Raw genomic sequence first — 22,416 nt, 5'->3', positions numbered from 1 at the left:
TTCCTGCTTGCACAGGACCTCAAGGTGAGTCAGAAGCGAGAGGCTGGGGCCCTCTCAGACCTTTCCAGACCATGCACTCGGTCGTTTAGATCTCCAGAAATGTACCAGAGCTTTTCAAAGTCCCCTGTGAACACCTATCTTCTCAGGTCTTCCTTTTAAGTTTTTGGCCAGGCTCATGTTTGCCCCAACTGGTATCTCAATCTTAGGCGGCTGTGATGTTAAGCAATTGAAGCTGATTGTATTTGAGGAATGCCTTGGGAATAAGGGTTTTCCCAAGTAGAAAGCTCCAAGCTGCAGTAAGTAATGACAACACCCCATAAATCCAGCTTTTCCAATGAATTGCCATACAGGTCAAATAGTGATGGACGTTGGGGTGATAGAACTTTCTGAGATGCTCCTAACCCAATCTGTCCCCTTTATGGCCTCAAGGCTGCTGGTTTTTAAGGCTACTATGGAGCTGGGACTATAGGGATGGCAGTAGGCCAAGTTCCAACCCCACAAACCCCACTGTTCTTACAAAGTTGAACAGTTTCTCTTGGATAAACCCCTCGTCAGGTTGTTGTTAGGCTTTGGTTAATAGCTAGAGTTCTGGAAAAGTTTATTTTTATAATCTTGCCAATATTTTTGTTGCTTTTATGGAGGAATGGATACACAGATCTCCTTACTCCACCATTCCAGAAGTCTCTCTGCTCTGGTTACAGGCCCTTTCTAGGATCAGGCTTGCTTAAGGGTTAACTAATAAGAAGGTATTCACTGGTGATAGGCTTAAAGTGCTGCCCTTGACCTGGAGTTGTCTGGATTTACCAACAGAAGGACACTTAAAAGATGAAAAAAGAATCTATAGAAATCATTCCAAAATCCTGGGGTGACATGGGGGCCCTTGGTAAAACTCAGTAGGCTACCACCACTCACATTCAAATCCCTGACACCTAGCCCCCTGCCCTCTTGGCTACTTCCCCTGGGAGATGATTTTTCCGGGGGGAAGGGAGATGCTATATTTTGGGTATTTCATCAAAGGTACAAGTTTCATACTCATTATTCTCACACATACCAGTAAAGAAAATGATCTTATTTCCACTTTACAGATGAAGAAACAGGCTCACAGAAGTCAAGCCACATGACCAAAATCAGACCATTCATGAGTGGTGGAGAGGGGATCCTACCCCAGAGTAAGCTACTCCATTGTCACCAAGCCCAATGTATTGACCCACTGGCTGGCAATGGTGTGGGTAGGGAGGCAGTTGATGAAGGTGTTACTTAACAGGTATGGCTTGCCGCCACCAAAGCACTTGCTGAGGTGGGCTCCTGGGTCAACTCCTCCTTTCATTCAGGAGTCAGGGCCTCCTGGGAGTCCCCCCAAAACCAAGGGTGGCAGGGGAAAAGCCTGGCTGTGACTTCAGGGCTGGGAGTGTAGGACTATCCCCTTCACATACTCAGCAAAATAAAGTCCCCAGGCCTGAATGCCCGAGCCACACCCAGTCCACAGCAAGCCCAGGGTGTATCTGTAGTGGACAGAGGGTATGGAGATGCCCCAGCATCCTGACAGCCGCAGCTCCATCCACTCCCTCTGACTGCTGCAAAGAGGATATAGTCATTGCAAATCATTCACAAAAGACAAACTTTATTTTGACACCTCAGAATTTGGCAAGGAAATAAGCATAGCAACAACAGCGTAGTCTCACGTGCAGAAACATCTTCAGCTATGTGATCTCACTGGAACCTCACAATCACCCTGCAAGGCAGGCCGGCGAGTAACTACTATCCATTTTATGGAAGACACGTCAGAGGTGACCCAGCTTCCACACAGGATTGTAAACATTCCACTCAGATGCCTCTCTATGGCTGGTCCAGGCTTCTCAATACCCAGGGACGGGCTGGGATTTCACCAGATACATGCAGTTACCTTAACTTCCCCAGCTATAAAGCGAAGAATCATACTGTCCCATCTCTGTGCAAAGTCCCTTCTCGTTGATGTGACCTACATGTACCAGGATTGCTAGGTCTACGGTGGCTGTACCAGGTGGCCAGTCAAAAGCCTAGGAAAGCCCTGGGCACAAACGAACGTGAAGCTAAGCAGTGGGAAGGGATCAGAAGCCTGCTGGCCCACTGCTGAACCACTTTCTAGAGAAACCCCCTAGGAAGATCGTTCTGGTGTGGGCAGAAAAGGGGGCTCCTCCTTGCCCCACTGACCCCAACCTACTGGGGAAGACGGAAGAGTCATTGCCCTCCTGCCGCCATCTCTTCTTGAGGACAGGCTTTTCTGACTCTTCTCCAGAACCAAGGCGGGGCTGCACCTCTTCTCTCTGGAGACCCCCAGGCTCAGAGCTAGATTCAATTTGCCATCTGTATCAGGTGGCCTTCCTCAGTCCTCAGCGTAGGAGGGCCCCGCACTGGGATCACCGCCTTGATCTCCCGGCGACATACAGGGCACGAGGCCAAGTCCCTGAAGATCCGCAAGGCACAGGAGCTGCACAGATGTGTGTGGCCGCAGGGAACAAGGTAGGTGTTGGCGGTGTGGTGGAAGCAGACGGCACACTCCTCTCCTGTCGTGTCTGGGAAAGGGGACGACACAAGTTGGGGTACATGAGGGCGAAGGGTGGGCAGCCAACTCACGCCAAAACCACAGGACAGAGAACCACACAGTCCTATCCTGACTACTACTTAATGCAAAAATGCTCACAACATAATCAAGTGAAAAAAAGTGGGAAGAAAACCATACTATACATTCATATATATCACAAAATTCCAACATGGAAAAAAAGGAAAACAGCACAATTCCCCATAGATGTATGACTACAGGCTACTAGGAGGAAATTCCCCCAAGAGTCAGCGGTGATTTTTTTTACTTCCTTATTTATTGTTTAATATTTATTTTCTTTCTGTTTGACAAAACTTTTATGACGAACATGGATTGCTTTTTAAAGCAGGGACAGTATAACATTATTTGTTCATGAATGTGCTCTTGTAACTTGAAAAGTTAGCCAATGTTCTAGAAGCAAAGCTGTTAAATTGCTTTTAGGTTTCCAGGAGGCAGAGCCAAATCTTTTGGCCTAAAGCCTGTGGGAGACTTTGTGGGACTTGGAAAGACTTTGTGAGCTCCCAGAGCTGCGGTGGGGATCGGGGCTCTGGCTCTGGAGTCCCGGGGAGTCAGTCCCGGGTGTTGGGGGAAGCCACTCACCTTCGGGCTGCAGAGCCTGGTCACTGAAGGCCCCCGGCACGGTTGAGGGGAAGGCACGGGCTGTGGGATCTGAGGCAGAGAGCGAAACTCAGGGCCCAGGAAGAGCAAAGCCCAGGTGCTCCCGCCCACACCCCACCCTTGAAGGAGTTCCACCTGCTTTCTTTCCTGGGTTTGCTGGGCTGGAGCTGCCCGCTGATCTTACCGCCCCGGCCATCCCTCCCCCAGTTCACCCAGCAGAGATTTTGTGAAGCTGTCGATGCTTTTTCCTAAACCTTGCTTCCTTTAGACATCTCCCCTTTGCCCCTGGTGCTGCTGCCTGACTGGAGACCCTCAGGATTACCCCCCTTCCTAAACCCAGACGTGCATTAAAATCCCCCAGGAGGCGGGGGAAACAGGTGCTTGGCCCCACTCCAGACCTACCAAATCGGATGTCCCAGGGGCGAGGCTTCGTCACCTGTGGCTAGTGATTTTTAAACCAGTGCGTGGGGGTGGGGTGGGAAGGGGGGCTGGATTGCTTGTACAGGCCCGTGGACAACCAGCACAGGAGTGCCAATAGTTCTTTTTACGCATATTTCCTGGATCCACTCTCCCTGAAGTCCACTCTCCTTTCAGGTGGCTAGAGGGACGGTTATGGTTTCCCCACTCACTGACTGGACGGCTCCCTTCGCCCCCACAGGCAGCCTTCCTGTGTGCCTCCAACTAACCCCTCATACCTCTGTCCCCTTTGCTTGCCACCCTTGACACCCCCGAACTCCTACAAAGGCAGCAAAACCCAGTCCCCAATCTCTCCTTTTGTGAAACAGCCATTTAACAGATGTTGGGAGCGCTAGTCCTAGCTTCTTAGCATTCCCTAGCGACAAGGCTGCCCTCCCTTGGGGGTCTTGTCCCTACGTCCCCAGCGCCACTGACGTAAAAGTGTGCAGGAAAAACTGAAAGGATCTCCGCACGGCTCTGCACGGGGACGCAGTACCACGCGAGCCTCCGCTTGCCACCCCGGGGACGGCGCCTGGGTCCTCGCGGCTTGCCTCACCCAGTAGCGCGATGGCCTTGGTGGTCCCGTACACGTCCATCACGGCCCAGAGCGGGGCGCCCATGAGCACGTCCTTGCGCAGCAGGAGCCGGCGGCCCCCGTTGACCCTGACGAAGAGTCGGCCCCTGCGGCTCACCCAGAAGCAGACCACGTCCCCCGCCAGCGCGCAGCCCTCGGGCACCATGGCCGCCCACGTCGGGCTCTGCAGCTCCAGGTCCGGGCACACGAAGGGCGGCAGGCTGGGCGCGGACACCTGCGCGGGGTCCAGGCGCGTGAAGCCCACGCGGAGCCCGCCGTACCAGCCTCCCTCGTGCCACACCACGCGGAGCACCACCCGCTCGCCCGGGAGCACTGGCCGCTGGCTGAACACGATGCCGTCGTGGAACGTGGCGTTCCTGCGCGCAGTGCACCGCTGGGCGTCTAGATGCACCTGCATGCCCTTGGCCTCAGCGTGGAAGCGAAGTGTCTCCTGGGGTGCCTTGGCATCTGCGGGGGGTGGGGGGGGAGAGGGGAATGGTGGCGTCAGTGTGGTCTGGATCCGGACTCCCTCCCTCCCCAGAGCCATCTCCACCCCCACCCCACCCCCATCTCCCCGGGGGCCATTGCCCCAGCCCTCATCCAGGGAGCCCCCCCAGAGACCTGATTAGAGCCTGGTGAGGAACACACTTTGCGTGCCTGGGATCTGAATTCCTACTATGAATTCCCCCGGCCTCAGTTCCCCCCCCAAAGGGATGTTGTAAAATCATGCCTGTAACGGTCCTACATATCTAGTCATGGTTATTGGCATTAAATAGAAAGAACAGGTGTTAGTATATATAATATGACCTGGGTTTTGTTTGACACATATGTTTAACACACACACACATATATCCTCCCTGTATCTAGAAACAACTTGAAAGGAGATGGGCCTGCTAATTGTGCTCAACTCTGGCAGATGGGTGCTGGTTTGGGTGTTGTTTTCCTGTTTGTCTGACTTTATGATTGTTTCACAGAGAAACTTCATCATTTGTGAAGGCCATGGCCCCCAGTGAGGGTGACTTCCTAGGAGACAACGGGGTCCAATAGCTCCCCCACAGAGCCAGAGGGGGCAGCACAGGCTGGAGAGGGAGACCCAGGTTGGGGGTGGAGGGATCACTCAGTATGGTGGGGCTGAGCCAGCCAAGGCCCAGGGCTGAGCTTTGAAATCAGGGGACTTCCCAACCCCACTCCACTTGGCAGCCGGGAGGGGAAGTTCCCTACCAGGCAGCCTTTCCTCTCAAGCTTCAGGACTGAGCTTGGAGGAAGCTAGTGAGCTTCCTGCACCAGAACTGCCCTTAGCCAGCTCCCCACACCTCATCTCTCTCTTCTCTCTCTTCTCCCTTTCCTTCTCCCTTCCCCCACCCCTACCCCCCCACCCCTGCTCTTCCTGTCAAGCTCTTCCTTGTTTAGAGGAGGGAAACTGAAAATAGAAAGGGAATTCAATCAGGGGATGCCTTGGGGGTTCAATTGATTGTCTGACTTCAGCTCAGGTCATGATTTCTCAGTTCGTGAGTTCAAGCCCTGCATCAGGCTCTATGCTGATCGCTTGGAGCCTGGAGCCTGCTTCAGATTCTGTGTCTGCCTCTCTCTCTGCCTCTCCCCTGCTCACGCTCTGTCTCTCTCCCTCTCCCTCTCTCTCTCAAAAGTAAACAAACATTAAAAAGGGGGAGGCGGATTCCATCCGGGCATGAGCCTGAACCCAACCCAAAAGAGCAAGGCCCCTTCCCTCCCAGATCTCATTCATTTCCCCAGCTCGGCTCCTTTGATCACTCACAAGACTGCAAGATTCCATCAGATCACAAGGAGAGGACACTCAATCTGGTCAAGAGAGACACCCTTGAGGTCATAGTCAACCTGTCCCTGATGGCTTCAGGCCAGAGGCAAGTCTATTCCCTCAGCTGAGGCATTAGGGACAAGCACTCACTCTGGCCTTGCTCACAGGGTCCTGCTATTCAAACTCATCCCTCCCTCACCCACATCCCCTGCATGACCATCACCCCTTCCTGGAATACCCCAATCTCTCCCTTCCTTCCTGATAGTCTGCCCAGATGCCTTTCCCTGGAGGCTTTGCACAAGCAAAGGGAAGTCCCCAAGTAGGCACAGATGGTGACCAGGAGTCAGAGTCGAGGGCCCTGACATCGATGGACTTGTCTTCCGGCCTACTGCAGAGTTGCTGCAGGAGGCTCTGTGGGGGGCAGCCTTGTCTGATATGCAGATTCTAGTCCCCGCTCTGTTGCTCACCTACGCAGGTCACTGCCCCACTGGGTATAGGTCTCCTTATCCACCAGTGGGATCGATATGCATGGTCAGCCAAGACCCACAGTCTCCACACAGGATCCCCAATGTGAGGAGTTGAGTGCCCACTTGGGAAGGCATCATGGCTTTCACATGTCTCCCCTCCCCCTGCCACCCCCACCCCCCACCCCCCAGGTAGATTCAAAGATAATCTTTGCAACAAGTTTCTTGGAATCTAAGTAACTGAAGGGTCAGCCTTCTGCTCAGCCAGAACCTCCCCAAATCTTTATCATCTCCTTCATCTTCACCCCTCCAGCCCTCAAGCCTCTCCGGTGCCAGGCACCTATTAACCCCTACAACTTCTTTCACTCCTCCCATGACCTGCAGGGAAGTGCCCAGAGGGAACAGAGTGGGGGTGGCTCTGCACATCTTTCACAGCCAGGAGTGGGGAAGCCCGGGGCCCACTCCTGCCCCCACCCTCCTTGCTGGAAGGACCTTGACCTGGAATCCAGACCCAGTCAGCACAGCAGCAGCAACAACAGAAGCTTGGCCCCCACCCTCCTTCCAACCTCCCTTTCCCACCAAGCTCAGAGCACTACCTGCTGGTTGATGTGTGAGCCTCTGGTGCCCTTAGGGAGCCAAGGGCTGAGGCTCCAGGCTCTCTGCCCAGAAGGGAGCAGGGTTCTGAGATACAGTCCGGATCTCTGATGGCAAAAGAGCAGACTCTCCATCTCCTGCCCCTGCACACTAAGGGAACGCTGTGGTTTCAGGTGAGGCTCCCAGAGAACCACGGTGCCTGGCAATCTTTTGGTTTGTGCTTCTGGAAGCCCTGTAAGCTGGCAGGCAAGGTGAGTTGCATTGGCCCCAGCCTGCAGGTGAAGAAACTGAGGCCCTATGGGAAATGGACTCGCCCAAGTTTCCACAGCCTCCCCTCTGCTTCTTGTGTTCCTTGCCGATCAAACTTAGGGCTCCCACTTACCAGCCAGGGAAGTGAGCTGGGCCCCCATCAGCCTGGGGTCCTTGGGGCACGGATCCTTGGATCTGGAAGGACTTGTCTGGAGAAGCCCAGTGGACAGGTTTCCAAAGACTCTCAGCAAGTCCCCTTGTGATGGGTCAGGATCATGTTACATAGTTGATGATTAATTAGATGTTGCTGTCACGGGTTACGATATCCAGGGAATTTCCTGACGATTGGCTCCGGCTCGCAGCAGAACCGCTGCAGCTGGCTGACTTAAAAGGAAGCAGCGACTGGGGAGGTGGCCTGGGTAGGATTTAGGATAGACCGCTCCCTTACTTCTGACGATCGATCAATCAATCAATCGTTGTCAGCCAGGCTGTGCATTATCATTGCCTGAAGCACATTTATAAATACACACACCCAGACTGACTCCAGGGGCAGAGGGCGGGGCCCAGCATCCGTAGTTTTTAAAAGCGCCTGGATGATTCTAATGTACACTCAGGGTGGAGATTCACTGCTACAGACCCCGGCACGGCACACACACAGTGCTTAATCGATGTTGCTTAAGTGGATTGAACTGAATGAGCTGCATCCCAGGACCTGTGAAGTTGCCCCAGCTCTGGGTCTCAGGCAGAGAGGAGAGGGGTGAATCAGACAGAATGGGAGAGGTATTGACTGCTCCCCCAACCTTGCTGGAATCAGAATTCTGCTTTCCACAATCTACTACAAAACACATAGAGTCCCAGAGGGGAGGTCATGCCTGGCTCCCAGTGTGTTAGCTGTCAAAGAAGTCAAAGATCTGGAATGCCTGGCACACCTAGTCGGTAGAGCAAACGACTCTTGATCTCAGGGTTGTGGGTTCAAGCCCCATGTTGGGTGTGGAGCCTATTTAAAAAAAAAAAAAAAAGAAGACAGAGATCTTCTGTCCCCTCCATTTCTATAGGGAAACTGAGGCTGGTGGAGGGAAAATGGCTTGTTCTAACCTGGTGCTTCTCACATTGCAACAGGCACATGAATCTCCTGGAGATCTTATTAAAATGCTGCTTGGTTCAGAAGGTCTGGGGCTATGGCTGGGATTTTACTTTTCTAACAAAGTGGTTCTGTGGAACCCACTTTAGGTGGCAAGGCTCTGGGTTAGTTTGGAGACTTGTGAGTATCCTGGCCCTCCACTTCCAGGCTAAGACCTTCCCCAAGACCCCAGATCAAGGCCATGATCAGTGGCTACTCTGAACTCAGCTAAGGGGATAGATATCCCCATGCATGTCCCAGGAGGAGCTGGGGATGGTGGCGCCGGTGACTGGGCTGGGGAGATTGTGGAGGCATTAAAGGATGAAGGGTCTGGAGACCCAGATTCTGCCTCCTGTGTTTCCTTGCCGTCCCCCACCTTTCCTGGGCCCTGGTGTCCCCATGTGTAAAGCAGGAAGCCAAGGTGAGCTAGTCTATGGGCCCTTCTAGCACAGACGTGCAGCCACTTTAATCTTGGCAATGGAGAGGAGACAGCAGTCTGGCCCCAGTTGACTTCAGAGGTTGCCTGGACCCTGGATCTTTTCCATACCACACCCCCAGCCAGGCCCCCTCCGTGTCCCTCTCTAGAAGCAGTGTTCTAAAGGCCAAAGGCAAATTGGTCAATAACAATCACAGTGAGTCCAAGGTTGGCTCCAGCTGGTCCAGGCTGAGGCAGGGGCCCCACACTTTATGGTCCTGCTGGCCCAACCTGAGGGATCCAGCTTAGGGCATCCCCTTATCTCTTATCAGTGCTAGGGCCCAGAGATCTCTACCCTCTCTCTCCAGCCCTGGCTCCACGTGTATCACTGGTTGCCTTGGGTGGTGGCCAGACTTGGAGCCAAGAGCACCTTGTTGACAAACTACATTCTTACAAAAGAAGTGATTATGGAAGCTTATCAGGGAATCAGGTCCTGAGCCTCAAGCCTTGTGGGAAATTAGCTAGCAAGCCGTAGATATCAGGGGAGGCGATGACGACAGGCTGAGGGGGTGTGCTTCCATCTTCAGGACCCCCGTGGGCCTAGGCCTTTCTGAGAGCTGCCATCCCACCTCAGGCCTGACACCTGGGGCACAGGGGGGCACAGGCGGCACCTCCATCACCCACTCCCATGTTTGTTCATTTGACAAACACTGCTGTTCTAAGCCCAGTACTGTATCAACTTGATAACCCTCATGGCAACTTCTCAAAAATGTCTATTTATTGTGATCATTTCCACTTTGCAAACCGGGAGAGCGAGGCACAAAATGGTGAAGCAAATTGTTTACAATCACAAGGCAGTGACTTGGCCTTGGCCATCTGGCTCGAGAGCCAGTGCCTTCACCACTGTGTTCTTGTAATTGAACCAAGGCCATAAAAGCTGACAGAGCTTTGGCGGTAAAGAAAGACAGCTACCCAGGAGAACAGGGAGCGAGAGTTCCCAGTCCCCAGCTCCCAATGGCTTACAAGCAGGGGTTTTTAAAGGATGAAAATCCAAGGTGAGGGTGTCAGGGTCCTGGATCATGCTGATGGATTAGGGATTAGGTCGGCTATAATATTTCCTTTCTTGATCATCTGACATCTCCCTGACTGATCATGGTCAGGTAGTGGCTCTGCTTCAGGGGCCTGGAATTGGGACATTTTCTCAGTGGAGGACAGATTGCTGTCATCTCTAGAGAAATTCTCCATCCTGTGACTATCACTAGCTGCACACTAGGAGGGTTCTTTTTTCTTCCAAACATGGCACATTATGTTTGTTATCTCAGGCAGAACAGCATCCCACAGACTTTGTGGGATGCAACTTTATCTTATTTTTACAGGTTGATGAAACAGTAACTAAGGGCTACAGGGCTCCGGTCAGAGGCAACTAGGAGCCATATGTCTGAACCGTGGGGTCTGTGGGGGCTTGCATCCTCGGTTTCACTCTGCCCCCTCCATGCCTCCTCACTTAGGCCACTTTGCAGCCTTCTGAGCATTTATGGGCCCTCCCTGTTGCACTGTGCTGGCACACAGTAGGAGCTTTGTGGATTGTTGTTAACGGGTTGCCTTAGTGTGAGTCAGAGATCACTTCAAGATGATGGAAATGGCACCCTTCCCTCCCCTCCAGGCCACCTTCACAGCAAGACTGCTGTGTATTTGCTCCCAGGAAGTGACTAGCCCTTTGGAGGAGGGCAGCCTCAGACAGTCATTGAAGCGCCCCCTGGTGGCTATAGTCAGTACTGCAGGATGTGCTGAGGCCCTCAAAGCTAGGAGGGTCACCCTCAGGCAGGGAGGTGGGAGGACCAAGCTTCTGAGGCCTCTGCACCTCCTCTCCTGATCCTGAAGCTCCTCATAGTCCCTCCGTCCCTCCCCAGGCTTCCCTTACTGGCAGTTAACCCTCAGTTAGCCCAAGGACCCATCATTTCAGAGGGCTTTCACTGAAGTCATTTCCTAAGTCGCCTCAAGTGCTCTGAGAATCCGCTGGACAGCTATTTCAGTCCCCACCACACTTGCCCAGGGCTCATGCCAACCATGATGGAGCAGAAGCCAGTGGGAAGCAGTGGGAGCCCAGCCCAGCCCAATCTGGGACAGGTAGGCAGCCCAGCCCCTTGTATCTCCCGCCACGGGGGCCCTGGGACCCCTACCTGATGACACCTGCCTGTGTTCAGCTGTTCCCCCACCGAGCCAATATCTGGGAGGGCAAGGGGCTGCCATGCCTGGAAATCAGACCCTAGAACAATCGGGGCTGGGTGTACAGAAGGTGGTCAGCAATGATTTGTCAGTGCCCAACAGTGCAGCATGGCAGTTTCTTCTAAAATCGTTGGCAGGAGAATGGAAAAATATCGCCATGTAGTCACACCATGGAAGACTCCTGGCAATAAAAACAAACAAATTACTTTTATCCACAGCAAGGTTAAACCTCATTGATGTGATGCTAACCGAAGAGAAGGCCCAGGAAGCACCCACCACGTGCCTTCATTTACATGAAGTTCAAAAACTGGCGAAACTAATCCATGGTGTGAGAAATCAGAATAGTGCTCACCTTCGGGAGTTAATGACTGGGAAGGGGCACAGAGGAGCCTCTGGGGTTCTGGAACTGTCCTCTACCTTGTTTGGGTGATGTGTTTACACATGGAAAAATTCACACAGGTGGACGCTCCACTTGCGTGTTAATTGTAGCTTAATTATATATTAGCTAAATTCCCTTCCAGCCCTAAAACTTGTATTCTGAGTGAGCTGATAAACAATGGATTATCTATACTCCCTTGGAAAATCGGCCTGAGGAGCCAGAGCGCTTGGCTAGCACTGACACCTGGTGGAGAGAAAGGGAACTGACTGCGGGTCTGATATCTGGAGGGAAATGCTTGGGGACCACACAGGCTCCCACTTGCATCCTTGGGTACTTGTTCTCCTTCCTGCCCACTCGATTCCTGCTGATGCACCACCTAACAACTCTGTGGGTGTGGGGGGAGCTAGTTAGATCTGTGCCGTTACTTCCATCCTGCTGCCCTGTCCAGATATTCCGGGGTACTTGTTCTGCTATGGGCCTCCCTGGCCCTGGGACCCCTAGAGCCTGCCCTGCCAGCATCAAAGCCCCTTCTATGGTATTAGCATGGAGCCTTTCAGAGAGGGGAAGTACTGCTGGGTTGGGGGGGCGGGCAACTGCCTGCTCAGAGGTAAGAGAGAGGGGAAGGGGAGAAGCTTAGGTTTGGTTTCCTGTCTTCCTTCTCCCTGTGTCCCTCTCTTCCCACACACATCTGTCAGAGTGTCTGTCCTGGGAGTCTGTGGCAGCTGCCCTGGGGATGGTGTGTGTGTGTGTGTGTGTGTGTGTGTGTGTGTGTGTGTGTGTTGGGGGGGCGGCGTTCAACAAAAATGTACTGATCACCTCCTATGTGCCAATCACTGTACTAATTTCTGGATACGCAGAGATTGAAGAAAACCCAATTTCTTGTCTCTTGGTCAATTTAGGTATGCCCAGGTACTTAGGTAAGTGCTATAAGAAAACCAAACTGAAGGGGCACCTGGGTGGCTTAGTTGGTTAGGCATCGGACTTTGGCTCAGGTCATGATCTTGTGGGTTTGTGAGTTCGAGCCCCATGTTGGGCTCTGTGCTGGCAGCTCAGAGCCTGGAGCCTGCTTCAGATTCTGTGTCCCTCTCTCTCTGCCCTTCCCCCACTCGTTCTCTCTCTCCCTCTCTCTCTCAAAAGTAAATAAACATTAACAATTTTTTTTTTTAAAAAGGTAACTTTAAAAAGAAGAAGAAGACCAAACTGAGGACTGGGAAAACCATGGCTGCGGTAGGGGATTGCCATTGTCCAGGGAATGGATGAAGGTTTTGTGGAGTAATAGCTGTTAACACCAATAGCAACAACATGATTAGGCCTTCAACAGTAAGAAAGGGAAGAAAGGCATCCCGGGAAGGAAGAATCGCATATGCAAAGGCATAGAAATGTAATTGTGCATATTGCCAGTTAGTTGTATCAATTAAGATCAGGATTTACTTGTACATAACAGAATATCCAAAAGAATAGTGGCTTGAAGGAGAGCTGCTCACTTCTTTTTCACATAAAATTAGTTGAAAGTGGACAGTCTAGGGTAACCATGACAGCTCTATGGCCCTAAGGAGCCCAGGTTCTCTCTAGTTTTCTGCTCCACCATTCTAGCACTGGCTTCCATGCTTAAGGTCACTTTACAGACCAAAAGGGCTGCTGGAGCTCCAGCTAGCACATCAGCATTCCAGGCAGTAGGAAGGAGAAAGACCCAAAAAGGCATTCTTTACAGCTAAGCTAACTCCCTATAAGCCAACTGCAAGTTGTGACATATCCTTGGCCTGAATTTTGCCATGTGGCCACAATAAGCCATAAGGAGCCTTGGGTCAGGGGTCTGGAACAATCTGCTTTGGGGAAGGATCCGTCAGGCAGAACACAGCAGGGTGAGTGCAGGTGCAGTCAGGAGTTGTAAGTTGGGGTGCAGGGAAGAGGCAATGCAGGGCTGAAGAGGGCACAAGAGGAGAGCCAGAGTCAAGCCCTGGTGACAGTGGGAGGTGATACCAGGTGCCAAGGGAGGGACACACACCTGCTGAGAGCAAGCCTGGGAGGAATACAAGTCTGGGAAGAGATCTGAGTCTGAGGTGGCTGCAAGCCATCAGGTCAGAGGGCTCAAGGGCACCTGAGAACCCAAGGGGAAGCTTGGGCTAGAGGACAGGGCTGGGCACATAGACCTGGGAGTCAGCAGTCACAGTGGGCAGTGAGGTCAGTGGGCAGGGGTGCCCCGCTGTTGAACAGAGGAATGTGCTGGACCCTCCAGAGTTACTAGGCAAGGAGGACAATGGAGCGGGCAAGTTCATAAGCTCTGGAGCCAGACAGAGCTGAGTCCTGACTTTACCACTTAACAGCCATCACCCCCAGGCCAGCGGATTGCCCTAAGCCTTAGCCTTCTCATCTGCAAAATGGGAACAAAGGGGCCTACCTTGAGGGCTCATAGGATTGAAGGGGTAAGTGTTTCCCAAAGGGAACTGCACTCATTAGCGAACACCAGGCCTTATTATTAAAGGGGCAGCCTTCCTCTTATTGAAGGGGACATCAGTGCCTTTCTTGGGGCCATAGGTGTACCCTGTAGTCTTCCTGCTGAAGGACGGGTCCCCTGGAGCGCTTTGTGGGCTCACTGGGGAGTGAATCTGAGCCCTGTGCATCTCCAGGGCTCTGAGGACCTCTGACCCAGTATGGCCAGGCTCAACCGAATCTCTGGGCAAGAACAGCAGCAGCCCAAGCCGGTAGACTGGGAGAGGAGGTTATGTTTTTGCTAGCAGGAGGGTGAGGCCAGCCATAGATGCCACAGAGATGATTTTAGGCAGACTCAGCTCGTTTTGGAAACTAAGGAAGGCAACAGTTGCTGGGGCAGAGGGAAAGGGTCCAGCCAGCCATGACGAGCAGCGGCACGTCCTCTGTGTCAGCCCAGCCATGGAGCACAGGCAGGCAACATCCAGCCAGGGGAAAAGGCCCAGCAGGGAGTCTGGGAAGACACCCCCACCTCAGCCCAGAAACCGGTTCATCTGCTTCGCATTCAGAAGGACAGTCTAGCCCTGATCCCTAGAGTGATCCCAGACAGAAGCCAGCGCGTCAGGGACAAGCCTGGGAATAAGGGCTCTCCAGGACCCTGGGGTGGGGGTGGGGGTGTCAGAGACATGGGAGGTGCCAGGAGCTAAGAATGGGGCCAAGAAGGAGGAGTGGGAGGCAGCCAGGTATCGGGTGGGATGAGAGCTGGGAAGAGGCCACTGGGTTTTTCCAGGCCGAGGGGTCCATGGTTGGAGGGATGGTGGCAAACGGCAGGGGGCAGTTCCTGGGGAAGTGAAGGTGGTGTGAGTGACTGTATCCTCTAGGCTGTGAGTATAGCTGCAGGTGACAGAGGTTTGAAATGGCTCAATACAAGAGGCTCATTCCCTTCAAAGTGTAAGTTTGGGGCTGGGGGCTCCCAGCATGGGCCAGGGCCCTCCAACTTTCACTTACCCTTGCTAGGGGAATGGCCTCCTCCATGTGGTCCAGAGCGCTTGCCCCACAGCACCGTGCCGCCAGCAGGAGGAAGGGGCCAAGGCAGCACAAGGCAGGCCCCCTTCCCTTCAAGGCACAGCCAGGAAGGTTCCCATGACCCCTTAATTCAGCTGGAATCCCATTGGCCAAAGCTTAGTCACTTGGCCACTCCCAGGGATAAAGGCTAGGAAATGTAGCCTTTATTCTGGACAGTCCTTTGCTCAGCCAGAAACTGGGGCATGCTGTTGCTATGAGAGAGGAGGAGAGAATGGCTATAGGAAGAAAAACGAGCGGTCACGGGGTGCAGGGGAAGAGGGAGGGGGTTGCAGCCAGAGGGCAGCGGGTGAAGGAAGGGAAGCTTTGAGCATGAGAACACCAGCACACGGGTGTAGGGTCACGTGTGTGCATCCCGCAGGTGCCTGGCCTGAGTGCCACGCCGCTGTGGAGTCACCACAGGTGGGTGGGGTGGGAGCTATTGTTGCTGAGAACGAGTTCTGCTGGCTAGGAAGACAAATCACCGACCTTTCCAGCAGAATTTTTCAAGATTCCCTGGAGGTCCTTCTGGCCCCACACCAAAGCCAAAATAGCATTGAGAGAAAGAAAATATTTTCCTTCCACTCCTTTGAGCTTTTGGCCATTGTCATTGGGTCCAGTGCCTGGGCCATGGTCACGGTCCTTGGGGGGGGAGGAGTGACCACCCTCCCAGACCCCTCCATCGTGGCAGAGCTGGGGCTCCAAATATATGGCCAGAGTGGGCTCCAGACTATTCTGTCCCTCTAGGGAACTCTCCTCTCTCCCCATGAGCTTTAGGAAGCAGGGTAAGAACAGATCCATCGCCTAGGGATGAAAGGGTTAACAATAGGGGTGTCTCTTCTCACTGGACTGTGTACCTATTGCCTTCTGCTGCCTCTCTCTGCTCCTCACTGTGTGTAGAAATATATAATTAGGGGCGCCTGGGTGGCTCAGTCGGCTAAGTGTCCGACTTTGGCTCAGGTCATGAATCTCACGGTTCATGGGTTCAAGCCCCACGTCAGGCTCTGTGCTGACAGCTCAGAGCCTGGAGCCTGCTTCAGATTCTGTGTCTCCCTCTCTCTCTGATCTTCCCCTGCTCACACTGTCTCTCTCTCTCTCTCCCAGGAATTTTTAAAACTAAAAAAAAAATAAAATATATAATTGGAGGGAAGGAAGATAGGGTCTTTAAATTCAGTCTCAGTAGGACGTAGTTGTCCTGAGGGTTGATTTCCCCCTGGGTCTTTTGGCTACAAAATGCAGCATGTGCTTTGGGCACCATGTTGTGAGTTGACAAACAGTTTGCCCCTATGTGCTGCATTCTCTCGATTTGTGAGTGGACACCTGTCTCATCCTTGGCGCATGCCTTCCCTGGGGACTTCATTAACTCGATTCTTTCAGCCAGGCAGTTGGCAAACATTCCCAGGGGCTGGTGTCAGGTAAGTACCACAGAATAGCTTAGTGTGGTCTCTGCCACCCACGGGCTCTGGGACTTGGCTATGTTACAGATGGGGAAACTGAGACTCAAGGTTGAGTAGCTGGTCTAGGTTAAACCGGGGTTGATTCCAAAGTTCTTTATTCTTGTACTCATTCTAATGTTATTTATTTATTTATTTTTAATGTTTATTTATTTTGAGAGAGACAGAGCATGAGCAGGGGAGGGGCAGAGAGAATTCAGAGAGACACAGAATCCAGAGCAGGCTCTAGGCTCCGAGCCATCAGCACAGAGCCCAATGCAGGGCTCGAACTCAAGAGCTGTGAGATAGTGACCTGAGCCGAAGCTGGCTGCTCAACTGACTGAGCCACCCAGGCAGGAGCCAGAGAGGGGCAGAGAGAGAGAGGGAGAGAGAGGGAGAGAGAGGGAGAGAGAGGGAGAGAGAGGGAGAGAGAGGGAGGGAGAGAGGGAGGGAGAGAGAGGGAGGGAGAGAGAGGGAGAGAATCTTAAGCAGGCTCTGCACCACCAGCACAGAGCCCCATGTGGGGCTCAAACTCACAAAACTGTGAGATCATGCCCTGAGCCAAAACCAGACTTGGACGCTTAAACAACTGAGCCGCCCAGGAGCCCCCTAGGAGCCCCCCATTCTTTTACTAATTCTAAAACAAAGATAATTGGCTCCTAAGCAAAAGCCCTAAAGGCATGTGAAAAACTGTGCAAAAGTACTTACACGTAGTTGGCAGCATGTTTTTTAAATCCCCATTTCCTTGTTCTCAGGTGTGTTCCGGATAGATTAGGTAGTGAACCCTGCGGCTTCTGGATAAGTGAGCAGGCACCTCTTTGGGTGAGATTGCACACGGGCATGGGTTTGTGGGAGCCACTCTGAGTGCAGAGCCCATGTGTGTGCTTCCAGGCCTCTTGCACAGCCGGGTGAGCCCTTCTTAGAGCTGAAGTAACAAGCCTGAGCTGAGCCTTCCTTTTAGGTCCAGAAGGGAGACCACCGCCTCCCCTCGGAGTCTGCGGGGAGAGGGCAGCAGAGGCCGCCATGTTTCTTCAGGCTCCTCTAGGCCTTGTTCCTTCTGTGGAACCCTCCTTTCCTGTGGATGTTTTCCTCCCTGCAGCCAGCACACCCCAGGGTAGGCTCTTCTTTGCTTTTACTCAACTACCACAGACACAGGCATTTGGTGTAAGCCCCTGGGGCACGAAAGGAGAGAAAATTCACAGCAGCTGAACTCAGAGAACAAAGTTAAATGAAGCTCAACCACTATTTCCAAGGGTCCTGGGATGTCTCTACCCTGAGGGTTTCTCGCTGTTCGTTCTTTAGGAGCCAAGGCCCTTCCCTTATCCCCCCGGGTCCTGTGTTCTTCCCTTGTCTCAGAACCAGCTCTCACCTCCTCACCCTCCAACTCCTGTTTATTTCTTCTCTGGAGAGGGTCAGCTCCCCACCCCCAACTAACACCATCCCCAGGCCTAACTTTGCAGGGTCCCCAGACTCCCTGAGGTGTTCTGCTGAACATCAGGATCATTGCTTTCAGATTCTGGCAACATCATGGACTGAACCAACACCGATACCCCTCCCCTTGAAAACACTGAGAAATGTAGAGCAAAATATTAACTGAAAGATAATAGAACCGCAACAGAACTTGAAGAAATGGTGGGGAAGCACCCAGGTGTCCGGTGGACAGAACGAATTTGCAGTCAGAGTTGAGCTCTGACCCTGGATATGTGGGCTCTGATGACAGAGGCAGAGAATCAACGCCCTCCAAGTGTGGCCTTAACAAGAAATGGGGGCGCCTGGGTGGCTCAGTCGGTTAAGCATCCGACTTCAGTTCAGGTCATGATCTCACAGTTTGTGTGTTCGAGCCCCCCGCCGGGCTCTGTGCTGACAGCTAGCTCAGAGCCTGGAGCCTGCTTCGGATTCTGTGTCTCCCTCTCTCTCTGACCCTCCCCTGTTCATGCTGTCTCTCTCTCTCTCTCAGAAATAAATAAAACATTAAAAAAAAAGAAGAAGAAATGGAACAGAGACCCCTATATAAGCTAGAACACTGAAGGGCTGCCCCTCAGGAAAGAATCTACCCACCAACTCAGAGAACTTACAGTGAATCTTGTCTTGGCTTAGGGCTCTGGGAGAAAAGATTCCTAGGAAAAGTCAAAATTTAAAACGGGAAATGTTCAGGGAAGTAGCATCTAAATTTATGCTGTCCATGAGGCAAAGACTTCCCAAACTGAAAATTGAACACAAAAATATTCCCCTTTGGGCTCCTGGGTGCCTCAGTCAGTTAAACATCCGACTCTTGATCTCAGCTCAGGTCTGGATCTCGGGGTCATGAGTTCAAGCCCTGCACTGGACTCTGCTCTGGACGTGAAGCCTGCTTAAAAAAAATAAAAGGGGCACCTTGATGACTCCGTTGGTGAAGCATCTGACTCTTGATATTGGCTAGGGTCGTGATCTTGCAGTTGTGGGACTGAGTCCCGTTTTGGGCTCCATGCTGAGCGTGGAGTCGGCTTGGGATTCTCTCTCTCCCTCTGCCCCTCCCCCCGCTCTCTCTCTTCTCTCTCTCAAAAGTAAGTAAACTTAAATTTAAAAAAAAAATCACCTGTTGAGCCCTTTGAGCAATTGTAGAAATAAATACAAAACAGATCTAAGACCATTTTCACAACTCAGGACACACAGGACTCTCACAGAACAAAACCACTTCACTGGAGATGAGGTCACAAACACCAGTGACAAATCACATGAAGACACCATCTACTGTGAAGGAGAGTCAGCAAGTGTAATAAACAGAGAGTCATTATCTCCAAGAATTGGGGATGATGGAGCAAGCTGAAAATGATATCAAATCAGTATGTTAAAATGATTAAAAACTGGGGCGTCTGGGTGGCCCAGTCGGTTAAGCATCTGCCTTCAGCTCAGGTCATGATCTCAGAGTTTGTGGGTTCGAGCCCCACGTCGGGCTCTGTGCTGACAGCCAGCTCAGAGCCTGGAGCCTGTTTCAGATTCTGTATCTCCCTCTCTCTCTGACCCTCCCTGCTCACGCTGTCTCTCTCTCTTTCAGAAATAAATAAAACATTAAAAAAATTTTTAAATGATTAAAAATATAAAGGAAGGAATAAAAAGGATAGTGAAGGAACAGGATACTTTGAAAAAGAACCAATTGAATGAACAAAATTTTGCTAGATTGGAAAAAAGATATGAATCTTCAGATTGAGAAGGCATACTGGGTCCTGGGTAGGATAAATAAAATAAATCCACATATAGACACGGCAGAGCACCAAAGATAATCTTAAAAGCTAGCAGAGAGGAAATATGGCTCACTTGAAAAGGGGCAATAATCACACTGATTGAAGACAACTTATCCACAATAATAGAGGCCGTAAGATAATCCATGTATAAATCTGAACAGCCATTGATTTGGGCATCACTATGTTTATAGAAGCATTATTTACAATAGCCAAATGATGGAAGCAGCCCAAGTGTCCATCTATATAGATGAATGGATAAAGAAGATGTGGCATTTATTTTCAATGGAATATTACTCAGCCATAAAAAGAATTAAATTTTACTATTTGTAACAATGTGGATGGATCTAGAGGGTGTAAGGCTAAGTGGCTAAGTGAAATAAGTCAGTCAGAGAAAGACAAATATCATATGATTATACTCATATGTGGAGTTTAAAAAAACGAAACAAGTGAATAAAGGGGAAAAAAAGAGACAAACCAAAAAACAGACTTTTTTTTGTTAAAGCAGACTCTTAATTGTAAAGAACAAACTGTGAGTTACCAGAGGAGGGGTAGGGAGGGAGATGGGGGAAATGGCTGAAGGGGTTAAGAGCACACTTACCTGATGAGCACTGAGTAATGTGAAGAATTGTTGAATCACTGTATTGTACATCTGAAACTAAAATAACACTGTATGTTAATTATACTGGAATTAATATGTTTAAAACTAAAAACACAACAAAAATGTCACTGATTTATGCCACCACCAATGATAATAAATAATTTGAGATGTTAAAACTGAGATGAAATAAAATATTAGATAACAATGCATGGAAAATGAGAGGTGGGTAGTTGGAGTTGAAGCTTTTAAGATCCTTGGCATTGTTTGGGAAGAGAATAAAGATACTGATTAATTTCATCCCTTGTTAAGTCAGATGTACATGATAGAGATGTAAATTAACCACTAAAAGAAGAAAAACCCTGGGGCTCTCGGGTGGCTCAGTTGGTTAGGCATCCGACTTCCGCTCAGGTCATGATCTCACGGGTTCGTGGGTTCGTGGGTTCGAGCTCCGCATCGGGCTCTGTGCTGACAGCCAGCTCAGAGCCTGGAGCCTGCTTCGGATTCTGCGTCTCCCTCTCTCTCTGACCCTCCCCTACTCATGCTGTCTCTCTCTCTCTCAGAAATAAATAAAACATTAAAAAAAAAAAAGAATAAAAACCCAGTATGTCACATCCAAAGCACTACAGGGAAAACGGGTGAGCATAAAGAAAATCTGAGGCAGCAAAAGGAGAAAAGAAGCAAAGCAAGAACATGGTGAATGTAAGACAAATAAAAGAACAAGTTATGAAATATATCAATAATAACTAGATACGTAAAAGGACTAAATTTGCCACTTACATAGCAGAAATTCTTGGACTACAGTTTTACAGCTCTAGCTCTATGCTATTTATAGGAGATATATCTAAAACATAATGATAGAAATATTGGAAACATTTTTGTATGAAGCAAATACGAATCAAAAGAACGATAATGTAGCAATATTAATAGTAGACAAAGTCACTAATAGGGAAGAAGGAGTCACTATACAATGATGAAAACAATAATTCACCAATAGACTAAATCTTGAAACTGACTGCACCTAATGTCTTCAGAATATACATAACAAAATGGGGTGCCTGTGCGACTCAGTCAGTTGAGAGTCCCACTTCTGCTCAGGTCATGATTTCACAGTTCATGGGTTCGAGCCCCGCGTCAGGCTCTGTGCTGACTGCTCAGAGCCTAGAGCCTGCTTTGGATTCTGTGTCTCCCTCTCTCTCTGTCCCTCCCCCACTCACACTCTGTCTCTCTCTCCAAAATAAATTTTAAAAAATTAGAATATATATAACAAAATATTTACAAAACTACAAGGAAAACTGGCAAGGCCACGATGACTGTGGCAGATTTTATTTTATTTATTATTATTATTATCTTTTATGGTGCAAAGTAAGTTTATGTAAGCACGGAGACAGGACTTCTGGGCAGAAAGAGCTGCACTTTTTGCTGTGTGAGTCTGGTGGTTATATACTATTTTTTTCTAAATATATGTATTGTCAAGTTAGCTAACATACAGTGTGTGCAGTGTGCTCTTGGTTTCAGGAGTACATTCCCATGATTCATTGCTTACATACAACCCTCAGTGCTCATCCCAGCAAGTGCCCTCCTCAATGCCCACCACCCCATTTTCCCCTCCCCCACACCCCTCCCCATCAGCCCTCAGTTTGTTCTCTGTATTTAAGGTCTCTTTTGGGGGTGCCTGGGCAGCTCAGTCAGTTAAGCGACTGACTTTGGCTTAGATCATGATCTTTCTTTCAGTTGTAAGTTCGAGCCCCGTTGGGCTCTGTGCTGACAGCTCAGAGCCTGGAGCCTGCTTCTGAATCTGTGACACTCTCTCTCTGCCCCTCCCCTGCTTGGTGCACTCTCTCTCTCTGTCTCTCTCTCTCTCAAAAATAACTAAACATTAAAAAAAAAAAAAAACCCTTGGATGTTTGAAATACTAAAAAAAAAAAAAAAGTCAAGTCTCCTATGGTTTGCCTCACTCCCTGTTTGAAACTATTTTTTTCCTCACAGTGGCTGATTTTATTTATTTTTTTATTTACAAAAATGTTTATTTATTTTGAGAGAGAGAGAGAGATAGAGAGCGAGTGGGGGAGGAGCAGAAAGAGAAGGAGACAGAACAGTGGCAGATTTTAAACCAAGTGCTATCAACCCCAAATCACAGAATCTTTCCTTTAACATAATCTAATTCTAGACATAAGTCCTTCACCCGCCAGCACCTGTAAACTGAAGGAAGCGGTACATATTTTCATCAC

General features: G+C 50.5%; 1 protein-coding gene across 1 annotated transcript; it reads right to left on the bottom strand.

The window, feature by feature from the left end:
• Positions 1 to 1,639: 1,639 nt before the first annotated feature.
• Positions 1,640 to 7,468, bottom strand: NEURL3 (neuralized E3 ubiquitin protein ligase 3). Its single transcript, XM_039231777.1, has 4 exons — positions 7,441 to 7,468; positions 4,209 to 4,694; positions 3,179 to 3,247; positions 1,640 to 2,552 (listed from the first exon to the last, which is right to left on the bottom strand). Exons 1-4 carry the CDS (start codon positions 7,466 to 7,468, stop codon positions 2,332 to 2,334), a joined length of 804 nt encoding a protein of 267 aa, XP_039087708.1. The 3' UTR covers positions 1,640 to 2,331.
• Positions 7,469 to 22,416: the final 14,948 nt, after the last annotated feature.

The sequence above is a fragment of the Hyaena hyaena genome, unplaced genomic scaffold (genome assembly GCF_003009895.1).
Source record: "Hyaena hyaena isolate Hyena2069 unplaced genomic scaffold, ASM300989v1 scaffold_57, whole genome shotgun sequence".
In the NCBI taxonomy this organism is placed as follows: Eukaryota; Metazoa; Chordata; class Mammalia; order Carnivora; family Hyaenidae; genus Hyaena; species Hyaena hyaena.
Note: the sequence above shows the minus strand (reverse complement) of the source record. Positions and strands in the feature narration are given on the sequence as shown.